We start from the raw sequence: 20,424 nt of genomic DNA on the forward strand, positions 1-20,424 counted from the left end.
TAATAAATGTTATTTGCAGTTAACAATTTTCTTTTTTCTTTATTACAATATTTATGGCAAGACTAGGTATATTTAATATCTATAATGGATTTACATCCATCGTTACTTTTTAGTGTTATATTTTAGTTATAAGTATCATTTATACCTCAAAACCTCTGATATCAGATTCAATATATCTGATAAACAAAATCACAACAATGTTGTTTATTTTATCAAAATTATTCCAATTCTCCACACACTTATGGTATTGAAAACGAGTTAACATTTGGCTTCTCAAACATGTTCAAAATGTAAATCATGTCAACATTTGCATGTCGTTGATATAGTTTGGACACAAGTGTGAATAAAATAGCTTTCACAAAACTTTTTCAACTAGATAGAAAAATCACATAACGGATTTGTTTCCACGTCAATCTATCAACATTTATTTAGATATGTGAGTATTAGAAAACAGAAAAAACAAGTGCTGTACGTAGTTTTGTGGTACATATGACTAGTTGAACCGGCAAAAGTTGTTCTGCCTTAATCTTATCGTTTAAACATCCTAGATGTTGGCCGATTCTCAGATATACCCGATATGCACATAAAATTTCACAAAAATGAATTCTATCCTTCGGGGGAGTTTGGTAACAAACACCGCGGCACGATAATGTTATATTTCAGATTACAAGTGCTTATGTAATAATTTCACCTCTTTATATCCACTTGATATTTAAAAAAAACTGAGGAGGTTTAGAGATATATTATATATTTATAACGTAAATTATAATCTAGGGGAGTAATAATATAATTAATTAAATTTTAACCTGGTAGGTCATCAACGCATAGTTCCCGATCTTCTCTAAACAGCGGTGCGCGTTGTGGGCACGCGCAGGCGCAGCCGCCGGCAATTGATGCGTCTTTAGAGTTCGCCGCACCTGCGCCGTGCTCTGCGCATTGTGCTGGTCCGCATTCGTCGCCTGTGGAATATTCTATTTGCATTACAGAGCATCATTACACTCGTTCTTCAATAGTTTCATATAATAACATTTTAAGTACCTACTACCGTAACAAAATAAGCATATTTCCACTTTATAAAGAGATTTACACAATTATAGATAGACCAAAATTTATTAAAAAACGTAAGAGATGATCTTAAAATTTACAATTGAATTATCCACACGTAACAATAATACTATTGTTTTTAAAATAAACTCAACATACCAAGTATAGTGAACACATCGCCAGTCTCCCTTCGCGTGAGATCGCCGAGGCTGGCGGCGGCTGCGGCTGTCACCAGCAGCAGCAGGGCGGCCATGCTAGCCCTCCCTCCCGCCGGCCGACCACCCGCCCCCCGCCCGCATCGCTAGCAACGACTGAAAAGAAACAATCACCTATAATTATTAAGCAATTTACTACCTTATAAGTATGATCTATCATTTACTAAGATACCCGCCTTATCAATTCTATCTTTTTACTTTCTAATATATTACTTCGTTTCTCATGAATTGGGCACTAAACTATGTAGTTTTGTAAAAATAAGTACTAAACACAGCTTCCTGTCAATATAATTAACGCGAAAGTTTTTAGGAATGTATGTATGTAGCTGTTTTTACACTTTCAAGCGAAAACTTGAAATTGCTTGGAATTTGCTGAATGGATTTCGATGATACTTGACCGATGATGTATAACGCAAGCTATAGAACTCTTATGTGTATACTCATATGTATTTTTTTTGGGTGAAACAGCGCGGCACAGTTTAAATTATCCTCACTAATATTACAAATGCAAAATTACGTTCGCTTGTTTTTCTTTCAGGTTGCAAAGAAGCGATTTTATGATAATATGTTTTTTTTATGTTTGGAAGCTAGAGAATGAATAAGGCTTTAGGATTTTTCGCGCGATGAAACTTTTCATACCCATGTGAATTCTCTTAAACTACGCGGGCGATACCGTGAGCGCAATGCTAGTATTGGTTTTAGTTATGGGTAAAAAACCCTGTTGACTTTATGTAAAATTGTATTAGTTTACTATGAAATCTCTGTCTCAAAAAGCCGCAGTCTTAATAATGTGTTAAATTTTTCAACTGTTTGTTGTTTTTATAGCTTATCAATAAAAATAACTACTACAACTTCATTAGAAGCCTCAACTAATATGGCGAGGCGCGAAACAGTAATTTTTTTATTATCTTACAAAAATAAGTCTTGAAACATGTTTAGTTTACAATATGAAAGTGTTACCTTAAACATGACTTTACTATTTGAATATAATAAACTTGTAAGTTAAACAGACGGTTTGCTTTTCTGTACCAGAAATCTGAAAGTATCTTAGGTGTCCGTTAAAATATGCATTATGGTTAAAGTGATGTACAACTGTAACATAACACATGACTGTGCAAACTATTACCACGGTAGGTACCCACACCAAAATGTTAATTTGCAACGGTTTTATATATATTTGAGAATTCAACGGTAAAATATCGAGCATAGTTCACGAATGACTCAAAGCAAAAGGCATAGCTGGAATATATTGAATTTGGTACACATAACTACTACACTAATTACGTGCGTGCGTGTTCGTATAATTAATAGTTCATACTCAATGCTTCTATAGAAAAGTTCAGGCATGGGATTTGTAATTACAGTAAAGACCAATATATTTAAAATTACACTTTTTCAACCAGTCATTTTATTTAATTATACACAAAATGTTATACTTACAAACGCTTATTTAATGATAAGATCATCGAACTTTGTAATAATTTTAAGGTATTGTTTGACGCTCGTAAAAAAGACGCCTATTTCTAAGAACTTGTAATATTGATCAATATTTAAGTAGTATATATATTTGTTTGTTTCATTGTTCAATGTTTAAGTATTATATTTGTATTTTCGTTTTTGTAATAATAAAAATAGGTAATAATAAACTTACTCGCTCGACATTTGAATAAGAAGCATCGACGACAGTTGTCAGCTACGATAAAATATAATAGAGGCAGAGAAAGCTCGCACGACATTACAAAAATTCAATGGCATTGTATGATGTTCGATTTCACTTAGTTCACATTATTACCTCCGAGTATGGGGATGATAACCTCTGTGAACTGATGAGAGAATACCTTAGGTAAGTGGAGCTGGGTTTTTATCAGAAATATCAAGTCTATGATTTTAGCGTTAAATTATAGGATTTTACCTAGCTAGGTATGTTGAGTGTTATAATATGGATTTTAAACTTTTTATACACTGTATCAAAAATAAATTAATAACTAAGTTAATCAATAAACTGAGCATACGTAAGGGGATCGTTTAAGGTCACGTAATAATTCATAAGTTAAAGTACATATTGTATTATATGTAGTTGGTAATGGTGTAGTCAGTGAAATATTTTGTTCGTTTTTTTGGATGTAGGTATCTTAAACAGTTTTGTATTCATGTCTTAAAAATCCAAACAGGTAAGTCAGATTGTCTATAAACCACCCATTATTACAGATTCCGTCAAACTTCGAAAGGTTGGATAAAAATAATGTCACCCACGATTCGTTAGTGTTAACACTCTTGAACTTAGCACTCAATTTCATCAGTACACAACAATATTTTATGCTAATTTAACCAATACGCGAGTATTGGCACGCGTCTCATTATTGACACTTGGTAATTCTGTTTCCCCGTTCGACAAGCTTTTGGTAGTGTTTGCTTATTGCGAGCAAACAAGAATCGGGAACGAAGCCAAGCATTCAAGCCATTACCGAAGTGACAATGTTTCATGATGTAATGACGCTGACAAACTCGCACCGCGGTTGGTCCGACCCCCCATCAAACCCAACGATAGAAGCATATCGTCAATCATTTAACAACATTTGTGTCTAAAGACAAATATGTAGCCAGAACATGGACCTAGACAAATGATGATTTATAGAAACATTGCGCGGCGCATATCCGTTATTTTGAGATGTGAGACAATCATGTTTGCTAACTTTCCCGATCCACTAGATTTATGAACGATCATTCCACAACAGAGTGCCTATTTCACTGGTGTATTACTTTTTTACAACCAATATGTTCAAATACAAAACTATCAAATATAAATTCGGTTTTTGAAAGTATTTTAAATCAAAGTATTGTATAGTAACAATAAAGTATTGGCTTGGAATTATTTTCTCTAGGATAGCTTACCTAAATATGGTTAACATTATAAAAGTTAAGGTTATTTTTAAAGAAAGCAAAAATAATGGATAGTTACAAAAAAGTAAGATAAACAAATACCAATCAGGAGACAGAACCAACCCTGGCTTTAATTGTTTACATGTCTAGTCAGAATCATTAAAGTACGTAATATAACCCTATACACAATAATAGTATGGGAATATAGGCTATTGTTATTAACCGTGCTATAGGAAACAAAGCCCACGCAAGGTTCATTTAAGCTGTATGCCCATGTCATTCGCGTTTTGCATAGCGTTTTAGACGAAGTGGTGATTTGTGGCGTAAATGCATAGTTTGAGGGCATACCCATCTCAAATTTCCTATTCATTGCCGTCGGAGTCAAAGCATTAATAACTTAGAAACTGTTGTTTAATAGAAAATCATTGTTTCGATTTACTCGCAGACTGTAGCTTTCGAAATAGTCCATTTTGACAACAGTCGAAAGCTGTTAAAGCCTCTTAACAAATTTTACATAAAACACGGTAAAGACTTGACAATATTTCATAACACTTCATGACTGTTTGTTATTCGTTTCCGTTTATCGTAAAATTGTCACTAGTATGACAGTCTTTGCAGAAACCGTTTTAGTTTATTCAAGTGAGTAGATTCTTAGAGAGTAGACATTATTATATACTTGTTTGCATTTTTATCAAATTATGTGATTACGATATAAAATTGTACAGAAAGCTAAGCGAATTCCAATAGCGTTCAAGTCTGATATAGATTATAAAATGGTAATATGTGGAGCAGACGTAATATTTGCGCGCCACGAGCCATTCTAGGTACTTATTACCTTCAACTACTATCCAGGACTGATATTAGCTGATGCTATGATAATAACCGATCACTGATTACGATTAACTACCGATACTGTTACGATTAAAGTGAAGGAAGATGATACATCTAGGCTACTGTATATGGAATTATAAATAAAATTAACTTATGCGATAAAGAGCCACTTACTTTTAAAATATGATTGAACGTAATATATATCATGACATGAGTTTATTTCGCTACATTCCATTACTATCTTGATTTTAGTCCTAATATGCAAGTCTTACATAGTTCTAGTTACAAGAACGTATGTCGAGACACAGTAAGCTAATTTGTATTGCCACAGGAGCGCCTTAGGCACCGGGTACTGATGCCGGTTTAACTGGTTAATTGTACTCTATCCTTAACATCTAATGTCCCCTTCTTCATACTTATGGAGATTAATGATTAGTAGGTTAAGGTTTTCCAGTTCAGAAATAGTTCCGGTCGCTTCGGGCTCTATAATTAGTAAGGAGCCGTTACGTAATACTTGTATGTTTGTAACATTTTCTAGTAGTACGATGGAGTATGTATTTACCGCTACTGTTGATATTTCTAAAAGAGATCTTTTTCAAACAGACTCCATGCTTTTAAATACAATTGATATTAGAGATTATTGTTGGATATGTGGATACTGTAAAAATTTACTGTAAAATAGTGTTTTTTGTGAAATACTGATGGTAGTACGATTGCGTATCGTTAGAACTTCGTTTAACTACATCTGGAAGGAACTCGGCTATAAACGATATAAGTGCTATTATAAAAGGTGAAGGTCTATCGTAAAAACATTTTAAAATATTTTTCGATATAAAATCATTAAAGATTAAATAAGTAATAGTATTTTACCTAAGCTGTTACCGAAAATTGGAATAAAGTCTCAAACTACGATTCTTTCTTTGCATTCTATGTTGTACTTTTGGAATTTCAAGAAAAATTCGAACGACATTTTTTATATGAAAAAAAAATCAAATGTTTTTCTGGCCAGATACATGATAGAGTTCATACAGGTACGCAAACAAATTTCTCGCTTGTGATAAGTGTGATAAAATTGTCAATTTTCAGACAGCTAAAACATAATAATGCACAACTAAATATATGCGAGATTTATACTTCGTGGAACCGACGGCTTATTAAATAAATGTGACGTTATGCTCATATAAATCATATATCTCAGCAAACTCATTTCTAAATTACGACCGTCGGATTTTATCACCTGCAAATTAAAGGTTACTGTGCAATAACTACATCGTAAACGAAAACTATATAATATACCTAATGTCAATTAACCATAAAATAATTAATGGATATAGAAAACTGTCTTTATAAATACCGTTCGGAGTAATTAGTAATAAAGAACATTCCTACTTCTATTTAAACGCAGATAATTTTATTTACTATTCGTTTTCTTATGTCCAATAAAAAAAAACCTAAAAAGGTATCAATGTGCCATATTAATATTTGTGGTTATTTTGTAAATATTATACTTATACTTTAGAATAAAAAAAAAATCAATTTACCAATAATTGGATACTTGTAAACTTCATTCTTATTACGAAGGCACGTATGTATTGTATGTAATGTACTCTTAGTTACCTCTAAGGTAAATGTAATGAATTAACATTTATATTATAAAGAATACTGTCGGCACAATCACAGACGACTCGTAACGTATTGTGTTTGTTATGTAACATACAATGCGCACTTATTTTTCCAACAACGCGGTAGGTACACGTACAAACAAATACCTAATGGACTTATGTCATACAAAATTTGATATACCTTTAGACGTGTTTCACCAACCAGAACTAATGATCTACTCGAATCCTAAAGTTTATTTGAGACGGTTAGGTCGGCTTCGTAAATACAGCGTGGGCAAATATTAACCTCTTGAGACCGCGGACCGGCACCCAATAGTGTGGACTCCGTGCGTTTATTGTTTTCTATGAGTGGCATTCCGACGGCGTACGGGGGGTAGCTATAATCGCAATTAAAAACCAATTACTGAGATCCGGACGAATAAATGGAGATTGTTTATTTTAATTTAAATATTCAGTTTATTTTTGGCCTGACTTATTTAGTTAATATATTACTGCTTCTGCTTCTTTTATTTTGTGGAAATCTTTTAAAGTCTAGAATACCTTCTGTTTTAATTTTACCTGATTGTTACCTACCAAATCGACAATTCGGGTATCCGTTGAACCGGTGGGTTCCGATATTTTATCTAGATAATGTAAGCATTTAATTTAAAGGCTTGTTGATTTTACACATTTTAACAAAGTTAGCAAATTTTTAAATGTAAAGGCATATTAGAATTTCAATAACCAGGTCCGATAAGTGTGTAAAATCTTGATCATTTCCAGTTTTAAGAAAGGCGTTAATACCATCGAAACCTTTAATAGCATTTAATTATATGATATTCAAATATCTGATACTCAGCAGGACACTTCTTTAAACGTTAAAATTCCTATAAAATGGTAAAGGTCCATAAAGTTTATCGACGTAATTAAGGGAGTATTCGGTCGATGTACGGGCCCGCGTTAATAGCGATGTCACCGAGAGTGTTAACGCTACTTTAAGGATTCTTTATGGATTCAAATGATATACACACCAGGTTCTAAGTAACAATGATCTTTTTCCATCATGTATAAAAGTTGGAGATGACGTATGTACAGGCGTTCAATCAAAAATATTTAATATGATAATTATTGTACGTCATTAGCCCAATAAACTAAATATTCCTTATAAAGTTTTTCTAAATTAGCTTTTGCTCGCGGTTTCCGGGTAGTTTAATAGATATTTTTATACATAAAACCTTCCTCTTAAATCACTCTATCTAGTGTTAAAAAATCCCTTCAATCCGTTGTGTAGTTTTAAAAGTACATACAGACAGACGCGGGAAGCGACTTTGTAGTGATGTCTGTATAAAAAAAAATATAGCGTCTCAACAAATTGGAGAGATTGTTATTAAAGTTTCAAATTAAAAGATTTTCAGTATCCCATTGAAGCTATAATATTATATTGGTATGGGAACATGGACGATTCATTGTCCAAAGTTCTAGCCATCATCAATCTTGTGTTAAATCTAATCAGTGCCGCTTAGCAGCTTATTGAATCTTAACGGAATCACTCGTAATGATGTGTTTTTGCTCAGACTCTGATATGCCTGCATTGTTGGGATTATCGAAGATTAAACCACGCAAAAAGCTTAAATAGAAAATAAAAAGAGGCCGTCTGGGATTCTATTTACCCATATTTTTTGTACATATCGGAGTAAAGTAACACAGCATAATCCGTTTTTTTTCTTTTGTTACATTATACCTATAGTTACCAAAAACTCAGATCGTGAGAAGCGTTGTCAAAAAATTTATATCTATGAGTTTATGTAAATAAATTATTAACTTCATTGAAGATATTGAAATTCAAATTTCTTGGACGTATTTAATTTCAATCAAATATTTATCCATTATCACTACCGTGTGAAGTTATTTCGTGACCTGTGGTAGCGTTATTTATTAATGAGATAGTAGGTACAACAATTTAAATCCCATAGAGTAATTAAAAAGTCAATAAATAGTTGATATTTGATTGACATTCATAATATTCCACAATAGTAGAATGTTCATAATATGTATTTACTTTTTGCGTATCGTAAATGACAGATTTAATTTCAAAACGAGATAACCGTTTTTTGAGGATTGGTTCTTTTAAAGCAACTAAACGTTTTATAATTACATGTAAGTTAAAGTTGTGTTCTTATTTTGTTTATATAAGCGTTTATCGCAACAACGAAGTGGTGTTTTATTAGTCGGAATATTGATTCAACTTGTAGGTAATTCCTATTTTATAAGTTTTTAACGTTATAACGCTGTCAGGGTAATGGAAAAGTAATTACCTATTTATTAAGATAAGTAGGAGTATTAAGCAGAATTGATATATTTATGTATCGGACACCCACATTTTGTTTAAATAATTAATTAATTGATTGAAAATAATAATAAATGTCGAAGATATAAAATAGTTTTTAGTTTTTAAGAAACAAATTGGTAAACGACTCAAGTTCAGACTTCTACAAAACAACATCACGTTAGTGAGTTAATGTTACTAATATAGTATTGTTTTACTATTTCATTTTCAATTATCTTAATCTAATTAGCGCAGGAACTTACCTACCGCCTTATGAGAAATTTTCTCTATACAATTTATTTCGGATGTTTTTATCGTGCTATTCGAGACAAAACATAAATCTGATTTAAAAAGTCATTTCACCTACTTTTACCTCATGAAAGTCATGTGCGCGATTCGTTTTTGTTAATATACACAACTAAATCGCAATATAAAACAATCATAATATGCACACCATATTTTCCGAAACCAGCAGGCAAATCCAAACCTTTCGTCTTTACATCATTTCCAAACCCCACTTATCTATTCCATATGATATCGTGTGAACGTTTTTATCGTGGCGTGTAAATGCATCACCTGTCAATCGTCGGTTCTCATGCTAGTTCGCATACATACGTGACTGTGTCAGGCTGTTCTCAATACCATCGCAATTTTATCATCATAATATTAAGGAAAGTAATAAGATAATTTGGCATATAATTGTTTTTCATCACGTTGTGCGTGGTAAATGTTTTGTGGGATTATTGAAAGGTAAATGTTGTATTGGAGCTAACAGTTAAAAAAACACGGAAGTTAAAGATACAAAAATTTTAAAAATTATTCCTCTTCACCATATTAAATAATTTACAGAATTAAAATATTATGTATATTATTTAATACGTTTTGGCAATGCAAATAACAGAAACAATTCATTTTTTGACATATAACAAGAGAAGTGCTTTGGTGCAATTTCATAAACTTTTCAAAGATTAATAACTACTACTCTATACTAACCTTTAAACACACTTATTACTATAAAGTACCGTTTATTTTAAATAAAATGACACTCGAAAGTGTCGCCGAATCAATAAAGAGTTAAGAGACAGTATGCCCATGTCGCAGTAGCCGATAATTTATCCGATGTTGTAAATACAGGATACCGATAAAAATTGATATGCAAATAAAAATTGTAAATTCAATACAGTAAACGGTTACTTTTGAACGCTGAATAAATAATATCTACGTTATACCTATTATAACATAATATCATTACATAATGACAATAATTGTGAATTTTGAAAAATTTAAACTGCTTTGAGGAAAACACAAGGCTTCTTCACACAAGTGTAAGTTATTACATTGCTATGTGGCTAATTGTGGTCATCATATTATCTGTGTACAATCACATGAAAATTTATATTTAAATATAAACCATAATATATATAAAAATATATATTATGGTTTATATATAAAAATAAATCATGTTATAAAATTAGGACCGTTCTATAAGTTTATTTACAGCCAGGTGCATAATATAATGAAATTTATCATGATAGAACGGTACATTAAAAGTATATCTCAGTTTAACGGTAAAATAATGACACAAGCTTTGCAAATCATAAAATTATTATGAATCATATACCTACATATTTGAAATGTGAAATAAATGTCCGTCTAATCGGTATCTGCTGCATCAAATGAATAGCATAATGCTCTTCATTCTTAATAATATTAAAGTAAATTATAACATTAAATTTTTATTATATTCGTAAAAAATTCGTATATAAAGTTTTATCCATTCCATTAATAGATACCGAAACTTGTCTATAACTTTTTTTTTGCTAACTCTACTGTTTATAGATACAATATAATATTACAATAGAGGCGTGGCAGTTAGCACGTGCCATAAGTTCATTATGGTTAAGGTTCTAACAATGCTTGCACCTTTGTGGGCGGTACGCATTGTGGTACAGTACAGTAATACAAGTAATATGAAAAAATTTTCCTTTCTTTCTTTATAACTGACATTACTATGATATTATAATAATAAATGTTCACGTTTTCAAAAGTACAATTTTTAAAATGCAATAGTAACTATCTGAGATATTGATCGTTTAAATTTATTTACTAGCGGGCTACTGAGCTAGTGGTTCACCTGATAGTAAGCGATCGATACCGCCCATGAACATTCGCAGAGGTTTTTAAGGGGTCAAGTATGAGGAAAGGATTGTCTACTGGAAATAAGGAATGGACTGGAAGAGTAAGGAATAGGAAACGCGCCTCCTACTCTCCCAATCACCGTACGAAACACTGTGCTTTGCTAGTATATGACTCCGGTCTTCCGTGGAGGTGTGGGATTTCCTCGATCGAGCTGATCCAATTTGTACCAAAGCGTGCTCGACTCCCATATTAAAAAACATTTTGTTTATATAAAATCAGTTATATTACATTAATTATTTATTACATTTCAAAAGCAAATCAATTAACCATGAGGTTAATGATAATCGAAAAATTAGAGACCCATTAGATAGAAACTGCACAGACTTATTCTTGGCTCTACATTTATTTGTTACCTACCCTTTATCGTATATAATGATAAGAGGCTTTACAGTGTGGCACCAACAACTCTGTTAGCTTGAATTCCAATACCTATTTCAAAGTTATAAGCTATCAATCTTTTGTATGATTGACACAAAAAAATTAAGGTATTGTCGCGTCATGTTTGTAAATGGGAACAGACAGGTTTTTGCCAGCTATCATTTGCGCTATTATACATGACCGCGGCAGTTTTGTCAAACACACAGTGTACAATGACCATCGTTAAGAGCTGACCTGCTATTTTTTACAGGTTCTACAAACGTGATATTTGGATTTGAACATGTTACCGAAACGAGTGTTATAGACCGTCGGATACTGAGAATTTTATGTACTAAATGTAAATATGACAATGGCACTAGTTTCACTCCTCTCAAGTGTGTTTGTGCAAATTTTTATTGTACTACTACATTATAATTAGCGCTGTTGCGAGCTAGACCCGTAACTGCTGCGCGAAATCATGTCATAAACTTCCACATTATGTAGCGCTAACAAAATAAATATAATATGGATATTTTTAAATGTTATTTAGGTATGTATCCTACTCCAACAAACACAAATCATGTATATAATTTCCAGTCAAATTGTTCCATACTGCTACTCCCGGAAGTATGATCACGAATTATATGGAAATTGAAGCACCATTTCACGAACCGGTCCTGTTTCTAAATCGATCGTTTTATTGATAAATTCGTTTCGCTTTTGAGTTTAGTTACGTGTCGTCATTAGTGATCTTCATGTAACGGGTGGACGCGCATGATTTCGTATTGCATAGGAAACTATCGCACGGATATAAGTCGTAATCTAACTGAATCGAAGTGCAGTACATAGATGCTTTAAATCAAGGTCATTTCATATATGTTATGACGTTCTGTTACGATGATATATTCGTCTATGTTACTCTGTATATGTATCAATTCATACATAAAAATAAAGACAATATTCATAACATATTACAGTACGGTGTATAGTATGGCTCAAGGGTTAAAACTGACCAATCAATCAAAAGGTGGGGGTTCTAATAGTTCAGCAGATTTTAATAATACATTCCAGTTAGATCCTGATATGTATACTATAATATTTCGGTTTTGGTTTTGATATAACGTTTAGTTACTGACAAAATGCAATGTATAGCAATATATATGCACTGCGAAATATAATTCAGTTAGAAGGAGACTTTACCGTAGATTGAATACGCAATCTGATTTGATCTAGACCGCCTGTATTAAGGTATTGAAAACTTTATCTATAATCGAATTATTCTGTGTTTCATTGAATTAATACCTGAATTGCCGTGTTATTAGAAAGAAAGTTTATTATTGGGAATAAAAAATCCATTGTTTAAGAGTATGTAGCTATGTATGTGTATTAGTATTCTTTTAAGCATGTTCCTTCGTGTAACTATGCGTGGCATTTTGGCATAAATCACTGAATAATATATCCGAGTATTTGTATAAAAGAATGTCGTTTTATTTACACTATTCGTAACTCAAGAACAGCCGAACCAATTGGGATACAATTTGGTGCAAAGATAGTTGACTGAGACCCGAGAAATTAAAGTAGGATAATTTTATCCTAAAAATCCACTGGGAAACTATGCCGGAATAACACCAGATCTATCTTTCCCTTCAACTGCGCGGTGTAAGCTGCGGGCAGAGATATAGTGAATTATATTTTAAAATGGCCGCCACGGGCCAGCAAAATCAGGATATTTAGATAAGGCTTTATTGAAAAGCTCTATATCAATTAATGGAAATTCTTACAAATGTACATATATTATTCAAAGACGTATTATCCTCTAATCATTTTCGTATAACAGAGTTAAATTCATCGTATGCAATACGTATAATAGGAAATGCAGTTATAGATAAAACCATAAAGTGAGCTCATAAATCATCACAACTGGAAGACTAGATAAAGTTGTCGCTTTGATTTAGATCCAATTTGCTTGCACGAAATAAATGAGAATAGATTTGCTTAGTAAAATTATAGCTTCAAACCGTATATTTACATCTAGATTATAATAATAAAATAAATTAAAAATATAATACAACACAACGTATCTACCGAATTCATAAAAAGCGCTTCTACAATTTTTAATATGTGTTGTTGTAATTGCTGGTATATTTATATGAAAAGTGGAAGACAAGAATCTCGATAAATCTTTTTATAATATAGGACACCTGACCTCACCTCTCATTTACAATCATAAAAATTTCCTCCCAATTGTGCTCGACTCATAACGGCAATTCATCCAATCATTAAAATTTATACAAGTATTCAATTACATCAATACGTACAATCATAGATACTTGATATGTGAGCATTTCATATTAAAGAAATGTCATTACCGTGGAATATATCATTAAGTTTGTATTGCTACCGCGTGCTCGGAGATCCACAATAATGAGACCTTAATAGCATATGACATAGTTGTGTCAGTCGTGTATCATTCAATTAAATGTAATCTAATGGAGGTGCGTTTAATCTAATAGTACCGTACCTATTTTGTAAACGATTGATGCGTTTGAACTTTTATATAAGTATTTTATTCTTTCACATATCTGCAAGCTGAGATATTTTTACTGGTTTTGTCAACATTCACCAACAGCTATCGAAAGTTTTTTTAAGAAGAATCATTACTTAGCTAAAAATTATAAATAGATAATAATATTGTTGGGAACAAACAGTTAAGCGATAATACGATTTAGCCGTTGGCTTTATCGATATACGAAACAAATTATTTGGGACATTTCTATAACCTGTGTATAAATTGATACGTTTAAACAAATGTTTAATTTCCATCCAATCTTATCAATCATTATATAGAATTATCTATTATAATTGCTGCCCGAAAGTAAACGTCATTAAACAGGAGGGCCATTCCCAGAGCCTTCCCATTAAAATACCTCTCTATTTATATCATTACAGAACAATCAAATATTTATCGATCAATCAATCCATCAATCAATCGATATATTTCGGCGCGCATATTACTGTAATTACAAAATGTGTTAAGTGCGTCAATACCAAATTATGTTATCCAAACCCAGCTTCCACGTGCCACTCCTATACTTAACAGTAAGCATAACATCGTAGCTATTAAAATAACATTTATAACATACCTTGTAGCTGGCATCTATTGATCAACGAGTGAATAACTGAACTTTACCAAATCACGGCGACTAACAATGTTTGTAGAAGCCATTAGTCAAGCTTTTTTTCAGTATAAATAAATATCGGGCTTATATACATTTTAGGTTAAGAGATTTTAATAAATATTCCTATTTATAAGTGGTCAATGGCTTGATGTTATCAGGAATTTGATCGACGTACCTTATAATGGATATTTAATTGGTGTTTGTTTTTAATTAATTAAAGCTTAGAAGTTGCGGTCATCCTTTACCTCATTGTGTTTGATTTATAGATAAAACTACCGTGAATCTTTAATTGTACTTATTGTTAATTTTTTTGGAATATTGCCACAAATGCCTTCATTTTCTCAATTTAAAACTATAGCTATTATACATAATTATTTATTTTTTGTGTAATAATTTCATCCTACGTAAAGCTGAAGTAATTTACTTAGATAAATTGATAGGTAATATAATTTATGGATTATTTGAAAACATAAATTGACATTTGTTTTTTTCTGCCTCACCTGTTATATAAAAAATCCATTCCTCTTTTACTACCTTCCTTGAAATATAGCATTAGTTTTGAAATGTTGGCGTCTAATTTGAAGGCACATCTTCTCACAAGCTTGCAAACCAACCAAGATTGAGATACACTCATTAGATTTAATAGACGACGCGACTGACGGCAGGTGATGCTTTCTAATAACCCATATATTATATGTAAAACAACGTTACACTACTCAGAAATTTGTTTTTACCGTAATCAGTGTTAAGACTTAGAGTATAGTAACATAAGGATATTTTATTTATGGTATATTAGCTGCGCCCCGCAGTTTCACCCGCGTAAGTCCGTATCCCGTAGGAATATCGGTATAAAAAGTTGCCTATATGTTATTCCAGTTGTCCAGCTATCTACATACCAAACACACCAACTTTTACAAGATGGATTTTGTAAAAGTGTAGTAGGTACAGTCACAGATACCATAATACTGGTACAGTTAACTAATTGAGATTCTATTGGGGTTTAAGAAAGTTAGTAATTTAAATCTAGCTCTCTTCGCATTAGGCTACATTGAATGTTACTTAAAAGATTATACTTATTATTTATTATATGTATTAGAAATAGCTTACGAAATATTTCATTATGTATCGAATTATCTGAATTCCACAACATTGCTGATTCTAGTCATTTGCTTAAAAATTAATTATTTTCAATGAAACGTATTTTTTAAACATCATCCAATTATTTTATGTTTACAGTCGCATAACTATTAAAATAAAGTTGATATTTGTTTACAAAGATCTATTGTAGAACATGGAAGATCATTCGTAAATAATGCATGACGTTCTTTCGTATACTTTTGCTACCACCAGAAGTCGGTGAATAAATATCACTATACTATAGGCATTTACTAAATACACTTTACTTAATGTTATGTACCAACAAATGCTTATGCATGCCGATCATTAGGGCCCTGATCCATTACCCCTGATTGATGAATCGGCGATCTTTCTCTACCTTCAGATATATTACGATCCTGTCTAGAGCTTCCTGTACCGACGGCATAAAGATGTTAAACCTAATTAACTATTGTTTAATAGTGGTGAGGTGGTGAGGGTTAATTAGTGCAATAGCTGTTGAGTTTGTTAAAGGCTCTAGCGGTATATTTTTGCCTGATTTATTCAGTCCACTATGAAGACTTTAGATGTCACATGTGAAATAAAAAGTGTTGTATATGTTCGTTATTATGATAATATGTGATGGGTGTAAAACCCACGACGTTCTGTGTTACAAACATAACTCAAACTTTAAACCAAATAAGTATAAAAAAATGGGTTCGAAAGTATTTCAGTTAGCAGGTTAATATTTTCAAAGTGAAGAAGGTGTTATACCAATTCTAATCAACCAAAATTAACAAACATACAATGAGTTAACAGTAAAGTGTTCTTACGTACTGCGTAATTACGTTTTCAGTATAATTGTGCATTTGACGGCGCTTGTCAATGAAATGTCTCCTGAACAAACAATACTACATTATTCAACTTGGTGCCTATTGTTAAAGTATTTCCTCTTTATACTAGGTGTAGACAAAATTATCTCATGAACATAGCTAGTCAAAGCAACATATGCAATTTTCAAAAATATTTAAATATATAAATGCCTTTTTATTTTAAACTTTACCCCCAAAAAAGCGTTAATTCAACCAGAGCTTTCATCAATACTACAGTAGGAATGAGAATATTCTTAATAATATATTGCTAAACTGTTTATCTATTTGTTGTGTTATCACTTCTAAATCCCCAAATGAAAGAATATGAATTGTATTATAATATTATGAGCTACAGTGAAAAGCCCGTAGCTAATGCTCGAAATTTAATATTAGTTGAAAATAGATTTATGCCATATAGATGGATTTCTATGCATGCATGCAATAAGATTTTGGACGCAGATTCCTTTTCTTTTAAAAATGAACACTGAATTCAAACGGACACTTCAAACGGTTTTATTTGTATAGATAACTTTGGCATGTCAAATGTGAAGATTGTAACCTAGATGCGCAAAGTTTTACAACAAAAAAGGAATAGTTATTGTTAATGAGTTTGAATGAACAATAGGCACCATTAATGCATATATCTGATCAAGTTATCATATTAACCCAATCCATTAACACCAAGATACTTGACCTCTGTCTGCATTGAGCTAATGACAATGAAACATACTGATTTTATTCATCACATTGATGATATCGTCTTCTATTATATTGATGTTTTTACCAGGTTTGTGTGTCATTTGTTTAAGAACATGTGAAGTTCTACGTGTTTTACAATTTTGAAACTACGAACTTTCTTCGAAGTTTTTTTCTACAGCTCTAAGACAAAAAACGTAGGAAGTTTGTTATTTCAATGATCAATCACATATTTCCTAATTCCAGAATATAAAAGGTATATTAAAGAAATTGCATGTAAATTTAGAGTAAACCGCATTATGAACTGTAAAAGAATATCATATCCGAAAATATATTCCATCATGCGCTCATGCACTTTAAAAATATCATTGAAAAGTAATCACTCATCATCTTTAAAATTTTCAAGTATTGTGTATATAATTTATTATTAAACATACAGAATACTAAACGTTTGAAATTTTAACGCTTATTGAGACGTCTCCATTAACGTGAAAGACGGTAATTTAGAAATAAGCTTCAATTATTTGTTTGGAAGAAAGAGCTAGTAATAAATTATAACATTGATAAGATCTCAATACCCGTGACTGCTGCTTTCAATTTCAATAAAAGTGTAATATAGGAGCAGTTTATTCACATTCCTTGCTATACATGAGTATATTGAAAAGCCTATGCAATGTTTAGTTAGAATAAAACAGGTCTGTCATTAACACCATATACAAAATGAAGTTTTTCTACTGAGAAAGTACCCTCGTTTTCATACGTGTTGAAAAAACTCTGTAGTCACGCTGAGGTTATGCAATCGACTGCTGAGAAAGCTAGACATTTAAATATAGCATAAAGTCAAATTTCCTTTTAAAAATACGTATGCATATAATGGGACACTAAGTCCTGGTGGTTTACGCTTTTAAGGACGCGTTCACAAAAGAGATATGTATCTATCGAAACGCACTAGCACATTGCAAGGAATGGATTTTTTATTTAATTTTTTGTGGGATAAGCTATTAAATATCGGCTTACTCGGAATAAAAAAAAAAGTTGTGTAAATAATAGCAGAAAATTATACTTAATGAATCCCATGTCGTGTAATTAAAATATAGGTAATCATATTTACGATATAAAATTATCCCGCTATATAGGAGATAAACAATCAATTATAAATAAATGCTATTTAAATGGCAATTAATCTTTTGTTTGATATAGATTTATTTCATCTTCAAAAACTCAACCGAAACGTACATTATTTTTGGAGGATTTGCAATGTCCTTAATTAACAGCATACATCATCTAGATTTTCTAATCTGCTAACTAGTACTGCTAGCTACAGTTAACTTACTTACGATCTTCATTACTTTAAATTTTATTAATTTCTGCGTTAAAACGGTAGCAAATGGCTCAATGGATGAAAATACCATCGAAAAACGGTTATTCACTGAGCGACAATTTCTTATACATAGGAGTGAAATAACTTTAAACGTTAGAACGACCATGTGCATTTTCTCTAATCCGTATTATTACAGTATGCGTGCATGCATACTCCTATTTGTGGGCAATTTTCTAAGTTGTCACAGGGGTTCCGTAATTGTAGCAATGAGGACGCTACGCTATAATCACGCGCAACTCGATTGGCAGTTATAGGTTTTTTCTAAACACAACTTCTTATGCTAAACGGTTACGTATTTTTTATAATCACGCGCGTGTCTATTAATAAATGTAATTAAGCATCAACGCGTAATTGAATCAAAATTATGTCTTCTTTTCTTCTTTCATCCAACATCAAAAAATGAGCAGGCTCTCAATTCGACTGTATTTTTTTGATGTTGTTAATTCAAAACTTAGTCTAGGTGAACCGATTGAATTTCTTCATTCTTTTATTATTTGAAGGTGCCTCTCGTGTGGTTCTATACAAATGATGATTATGATCTACTTTTGACAATACAAATGGTTTTTGGTGAAAACTATAAATAATAAAAAATATTTATTAAGAACTTTTGAGTATGAGACAAACAATCAGAATGCGGTTACCCTAAAGGACATCAAGTTGCAATTTTCCTTGCAAGAAAATATCATTAATCAATGAACCAGTCGCGGAGTGAGATTCCAATAACAACTTTAATCGAAAAGCTCGCAAAAACCTCATTTATGCATTAATAGCAAAATAAGAACTTATGTTCAAGTAACTAGCGGCTGATTTATAGTTTACTATCAAATGATCATCAAGAGACCCGTTACTAAGATTTCATTATCACGCGGGAACAATTATAAGACTGAGAGGCGTACGTGAAAAAAACGACCTCTCGACCCGCATTCTCTTAGTATACGGAAATCAAAGGATAAACAAGCAAATACTTTCAAATCATCGCGTGGACGTAAGATATTGATGATATAAATTCCGCAACAATGCCTCAATCCGTTGGTTATTTCCTTCTTATGACATAGTTGGTCAATTATTGTCTATCTACCAGATGTCGATAAAAACCGCAAGCCATAGCACATACCGCGCTTCAGACGGCACGTATTTTGAGATACGAGTTCGTCGCTTTAAGCGCTTTCTCTTTAACTCTAAGTCTATTTTCGAGAAGCAACGTTTTTGCTGGAATACCACGCGTGCGTGTCTCGTGCGTGGATAATGGTAGTCTATTGCAGTTTTATACAGCACTGCGATACGTTAATGTGATTTGATGTACTGATCGATGTCCAAGTATGTACCTATCCAATGTTACTTACGTGGTGGTCGTACTATTACATTTTTTGTGTGGATTATTTCATTCATAATCGGACTTATTGCATGATGTTTTAAAAAAGACATTGTTATGAAATATTCAGTATAGGCTTTTAATGTATTTTATAATTATACCTTTAACTCTTATATTAAAAATTATTTTTGCTTGATATATGATCTATATGTTGACTAAACTAACCTTACTTACATCGTTTTGCCGAAATAAATTCTCCAGTTTATGAAAGCCTGTCGTACGTTAGATTTTCTTTGTTTTTAAATGCCTATATTTAATGAACTTGATTTATTATGACTCTAATTATAACCTATCCTCATTTTAAACTAAACAGTAAAAAATATTTAAGAACGTCTAGAACAGTCTATGACAACTCATATGATATAACGGTTCGTTC

General features: G+C 31.9%; 1 protein-coding gene and 1 long non-coding RNA gene across 2 annotated transcripts in view; both read right to left on the reverse strand.

The window, feature by feature from the left end:
• LOC119831609 overlaps window positions 1-1,327 on the reverse strand; it is a 9,685-nt gene extending 8,358 nt beyond the window's left edge. Inside the window, exons 1-2 of the mRNA XM_038355037.1 lie at window positions 1,204-1,327; window positions 807-959 (exon numbers count right to left, since the gene is read on the reverse strand). Coding sequence (XP_038210965.1) covers window positions 807-959; window positions 1,204-1,297 — 247 coding nt within the window. The 5' untranslated portion in view covers window positions 1,298-1,327. The remainder of the gene's footprint in view (window positions 1-806; window positions 960-1,203) is intronic.
• A 1-nt stretch (window position 1,328) lies between these two features.
• LOC119831611 overlaps window positions 1,329-20,424 on the reverse strand; it is a 29,122-nt gene continuing 10,026 nt past the window's right edge. The window contains exon 3 of the long non-coding RNA XR_005287895.1: window positions 1,329-1,355. This is a non-coding gene — a long non-coding RNA (uncharacterized LOC119831611). The remainder of the gene's footprint in view (window positions 1,356-20,424) is intronic.

Source organism: Zerene cesonia, chromosome 14, assembly GCF_012273895.1.
Source record: "Zerene cesonia ecotype Mississippi chromosome 14, Zerene_cesonia_1.1, whole genome shotgun sequence".
In the NCBI taxonomy this organism is placed as follows: Eukaryota; Metazoa; Arthropoda; class Insecta; order Lepidoptera; family Pieridae; genus Zerene; species Zerene cesonia.